This window comes from Syzygium oleosum, unplaced genomic scaffold (assembly GCF_021117445.2).
Source record: "Syzygium oleosum isolate NSW1041296 unplaced genomic scaffold, Sole_v2.1 Sole_v2.15, whole genome shotgun sequence".
In the NCBI taxonomy this organism is placed as follows: Eukaryota; Viridiplantae; Streptophyta; class Magnoliopsida; order Myrtales; family Myrtaceae; genus Syzygium; species Syzygium oleosum.
Genome location: NW_026607499.1, coordinates 6635825 through 6640874, shown reverse-complemented (window position 1 = coordinate 6640874; position 5050 = coordinate 6635825). Strand labels below are relative to the sequence as shown.

At 43.5% G+C, this 5050-nt stretch overlaps 1 protein-coding gene across 1 annotated transcript; it reads right to left on the bottom strand.

Annotated features, from left to right (window-relative positions):
- Positions 1–1239: 1239 nt before the first annotated feature.
- LOC115675589 (uncharacterized) lies at positions 1240–2340 on the bottom strand. The gene has a single exon (XM_030598311.2). It carries the CDS (start codon positions 2138–2140, stop codon positions 1451–1453), a length of 690 nt encoding a protein of 229 aa, XP_030454171.1. The 5' UTR covers positions 2141–2340; the 3' UTR covers positions 1240–1450.
- Between the last annotated feature and the right edge of the window lie 2710 nt (positions 2341–5050).

The following is a 5050-nucleotide window of genomic DNA, read 5'->3' as shown; positions in this document are numbered from 1 at the left end:
AGGAAATGGATGGGTACGGACATGTCCCTTTTGCTTTCCCTTGTACAGGCGGGCTCTCTTAACCGTGATTATCGTCGCTCTTTAGTCTTTCCTCATTAGTTGTTATCGTATTAGTCTATGGTCCAATAATATGTATACTTATTCACATTTTTTCTCCCCTCAATCTATGATGATATGCTATATTTTATTAGCGAGCATAGTCAAGATGATCGGGGTAAACCTCGCTCGCGATTGACATGGTTGGTTGAGGGTGGCGGAGAAATTTCAGCTTGGAAACTGGAGACAACCCCTGCTGTTAGGATAATTAAATATTAAACCGCGCCTTCATCTAATAGTTTAGAACATTTGACGGTGGTCCCGCTAAATCTTACATGATATCAGAGCAAGAGGTCCCGAATTCAAATATTTTCGGGGAAAAGTATCAAAAAAGTCATAAACCTTTTGTATTTGTGCCAATTTAATCATAAACCTTTTTTTAGTGCTAATTCAATCCTAAACCTTTTGCATTTGTGCCAATTTAGTCATAAATCTTTTTTTGATGTCAATTCAGTCCAAAACCTTTTTACATTTATGCCAATTCAGTCCTAAACCTTTTACATTTGTGCTAATTCAATCATTTCGGCCAATTTTGGCCTGATTTTGTTGACGTGGATGCCGACCGGCCACCGGCCACTCATATGCAACAAGACTATAATAAAGTCTTTTATCTCCATTTCCACTTAGACATGGAGTTCTCTTATTCGAGTTAACCCATTGACAAGGATGGGGTTAAGTTTAAGCTTCTTTGAGGGGATCAAGAATTCGAGGTTAGGAGGAGGGACCCAATAAATGTTTTTAATTAAAATATATCATATATATACATTCATATTTGTTGAAATTTCTTTTTTCCTATAAAGGTAACTTTTTTTTTTGGACCTAGGGAGAGCGAGAGCCACCATCTGTTCCCCTCGGATCCACCATGCCTTGACCAAGGACGTCGATTTCTCACTATGGACTCGATTGTGAAGCTAGCCATTTACCGACGACTTAGATATTCCACTCAGTGGAGGATAAATGAAATTACCATAAACACAGTATAATCACATAATTTGTATTGGGCGAGCCTATAAAACTTAAAAGGTTTATGACTGAATTGACAAAAGTGCATTAAGTTTTGGACAATTTTCGGACAATTTTCCCGGTTTTTAGTTTTTAGTACCGGATAAGCCGAAATGCATTTCTATCCAAAACACCATAAACTGAACTATAAAATGACATTATTGTCATTTAGTATGAACAATTTCTACATTCCCACTAATCCTCTCTTTAAGTATGATACTAATTACTCCTCAATTTCGCCTAAATTGTAAAAACTACTGTTTTATATATAATTCGTGCATAGACAAAATCAGAAAAAAAAAGAAGAAAGAAAGAAAGAGAAAACATTCTCAGCTCAAAGATAAGAGAAACTTCAGAACGAAACGTGCGGTTTGCAAGCCTGTTTGATCTCCCGAGTGGTGATCACGTACGTGATGTTGCAGTTCAGCGTCACCACCACGTGCTTCCTGATGATGCTCAGTATCTTCACCCTCCCGTCGATCCTCGTGTGGCTCTCCATCCTCAGGTTCCCGGCGGTCAGGTCGCCGCCCAGCCTCGGCGACGCCGCGATCCTCGCCGTCACCACCTCCACCGTCACGTTCACGCGCTGCGTCCGCCGCGCCGCCGCCTTCCCCGCCGGGATCATGCCCTCGCCCACGACCACCCCGCCGTAGGATATCCGCGTCGCGGAGCTGCCGTACCGGAAGGACGCGACGTTCGGGTTCTTGACGGAGACGTCGGCGACGGCGGTGATGTTGGCGCCGGCGAGCGACGTCCCGTTCGCGACCAGCTGGGCGAGCTGGGGGATCTGGACCCGGTTCATCCGGACGATCGGGTCCTTGACGTGGAAGACGGTGAAGACGAGGACGAGGGCGACGACGGCGAGGATGAGGAAGAGCGCGGCGGTGATGCCGCAGCACTTGAAGTATCTCGGCCGGTGGAGCCTGAAGTGGGCCGACAAGGCCTCGTCTGCGTCGCTGCGGACAGTGTACGAGGCGGGCGCGTCGCTGCGGACGGTGTACGAGGCGGGCGCGAGTGGCCTGGCTTGCTCTTTCTCGGCCATGGTGACTTGGAGCGGGAGTTGCCGGCCAAGTGTTTGTGGAAATGCCTGGGCGAAGCGTCGCTGGGGCGTAGATGTTGTGCGGTGCTTCCTCTTTCGAGAAGACGATCGCGTGGATATTATGGACGCGTCTGCCTGCACGGGCTTCGCACGGCACGACCGTTGACTAAGTTTGCGCTTATTGTCTAAACGAGAAAATTCAGACCGAGTGATTGTCGTTTGGCTGACCCCAAATGACTCGCATGGAAGCTTCTCTTTGTCTATGATTGCTTGCTTTTTCCCTTTTTTTTTTCTGTATTATATAATGGAATGGACCGGGGATTAAAGTATTTGACAAAATTTTAGGGTTTGTGATTGGAGAATTGTGCATGTCGAACGGCCCATTATATTAATTTCTTCATATTTTAGGTGTTTCTAGAGAAAGAAGGATTGTTCTAATGAAGGTCCAAATATAATGATGGCCCATTATATTTGTTCGCAAACCTAATCAAACACAATCATTTCGTTAAAAAGTGCAAAGCCCCTATTTCTTCCGGAAAAAAAAGAGAAAGAAATACCCAATCACGGGTTTTTCCATAGAAAAGACGCCAAACTTTCACTCGTGGGACAATCTTGGCCCTCGGTTTCAATTATTACGTATAAGGCACCAACATTTACCTTGCCGGTGCGGCTTCCATAAACAGCCATAATGATGTCGTCCTCCATATATGGTGAAAATGGCATTGTTTCCGAGTCAAAATATTAGGACTTCAAATCATATTTGGAGAGAGAGAGAGGGGTTCGCGAATTGGGGCTTGTGGTTCTTCACAAAATTTAAACACATTCAACAAATTTCCCATGATTTCCCACCTTCAATTTGCTTTTGGGAAGAACCCTAACCCTCAGCTCTCTCTCTCTACTTTGAAACCCCTTCAATTGGCTTCGAAATGATTTTGTTCAACTTGTTTAGTGTGAACAATGTCATTTCATGCTGCTCCTAATTATCTCGATCTGGTTGGAAATGACAATTTCCTCAAATACGGGAGATGACGTCGTTTTGATTGTTTATGGAAGGCAAGCGAGTGCTATGATGGTGCCCGTTTGCAACCTAGACATCATGTGTGCATTTTTTGTGGAAAATTTTAGCAAAAAGTTAGCATTTTTTTTATGCAACAAATTAAAAGTTTTGGCCAAAATTGTCTTCTTCGCGAAAATTGGTCCCTTTGTATAGGACACATCAAAATTACGGTCAAAATTATCCTCCTAAAAAAAATTGGGGCCTCCTTTCGTGGAAAAATCCACCCAACCACACATAATCAACTGCAACCATATCACACGTCTGTCACCCCATCCCACACATAACTTGGAATTGCTTTTACAGTCGAAGATTCTAATAATGTCATCGAAGCATCTTGTGGAGGTCAAGCCATGATATGACAATTGGCCGGCCTTTTGCTAAGGACCTGACTGTAATGCCCTCATGATTGGGGCGCAATTAAGTGGGGTGTCTGGAGATTTCCAGCTGAGGCATTGAGGTTAACGTGTTCGAGTATTAATTATCGTGCGTAACCTTATATGGATTAGGACCACCTGCATAGACTGTAGGCCAGTACTTCGCCTGTTCACGAGACTTATACGGAGTAATTTTACGGATCTTTTAGATAACAAGGTCTCCAAGCCCGTAATCCTAAATATTAAAGAAACTGTTAAATATGTCTTGAATTTTATGTTCTCGGTCCGGTTCAACACCCGACCCGACATATTTTTGTGCGACCCGAAAATTGAGATTTAGTTCCTCGCCCGTGGACGTAGATCACGTTGTGATCGAACCACGTAAATCCTCGTGTTCTGTGTTTGCTTTTCCGCGTTTGCTACACAAACTGGTATCAGAGCTGCGTCCGATTCTAGGGTTCAAGCAAGATGGCATCTTTAAGTTTCAAATCTTTTGCCGGACATAACAAGAAATCAACTTTTATCCGAAGGTAGAGAATTTTGGCCAAAATGTGTTTATGTGGCATTTGAGTGGCAAACGGACTGTCGCATGGTAAACGATGAGTGTCGTGTTGCCGGTGCGGCTTCCATAAACAGCCATAATGATGTCGTCCTCCATATATGGTGAAAATGGCATTGTTTCCGAGTCAAAATATTAGGACTTCAAATCATATTTGGAGAGAGAGAGAGGGGTTCGCGAATTTGGGGCTTGTGGTTCTTCACAAAATTTAAACACATTCAACAAATTTCCCATGATTTCCCACCTTCAATTTGCTTTTGGGAAGAACCCTCCTAACCCTCAGCTCTCTCTCTACTTTGAAACCCCTTCAATTGGCTTCGAAATGATTTTGTTCAACTTGTTTAGTGTGAACAATGTCATTTCATGCTGCTCCTAATTATCTCGATCTGGTTGGAAATGACAATTTCCTCAAATACGGAAGATGACGTCGTTTTGATTGTTTATGGAAGGCAAGCGAGTGCTATGATGGTGCCCGTTTGCAACCTAGACATCATGTGTGCATTGTTTGTGGAAAATTTTAGCAAAAAGTTAGCATTTTTTTATGCAACAAATTAAAAGTTTTGGCCAAAATTGTCTTCTTCGCGAAAATTGGTCCCTTTGTATAGGACACATCAAAATTACGGTCAAAATTATCCTCCTAAAAAAATTGGGGCCATCTTTCGTGGAAAAATCCACCCAACCACACATAATCAACTGCAACCATAGCACACGTCTGTCACCCCATCCCACACATAACTTGGAATTGCTTTTACAGTCGAAGATTCTAATAATGTCATCGAAGCATCTTGTGGAGGTCAAGCCATGACATGACAATTGGCCGGCCTTTACTAAGGACCTGACTGTAATGCCCTCATGATTGGGGCGCAATTAAGTGGGGTGTTTGGAGATTTCCAGCTGAGGCATTGAGGTTTACGTGTTCGAGT

Bases quoted from the DNA above. Each gene is read 5' to 3' on its own strand.
- LOC115675589 (XM_030598311.2), bottom strand. From the start codon at position 2,140: ATGGCCGAGAAAGAGCAAGCCAGGCCACTCGCGCCCGCCTCGTACACC.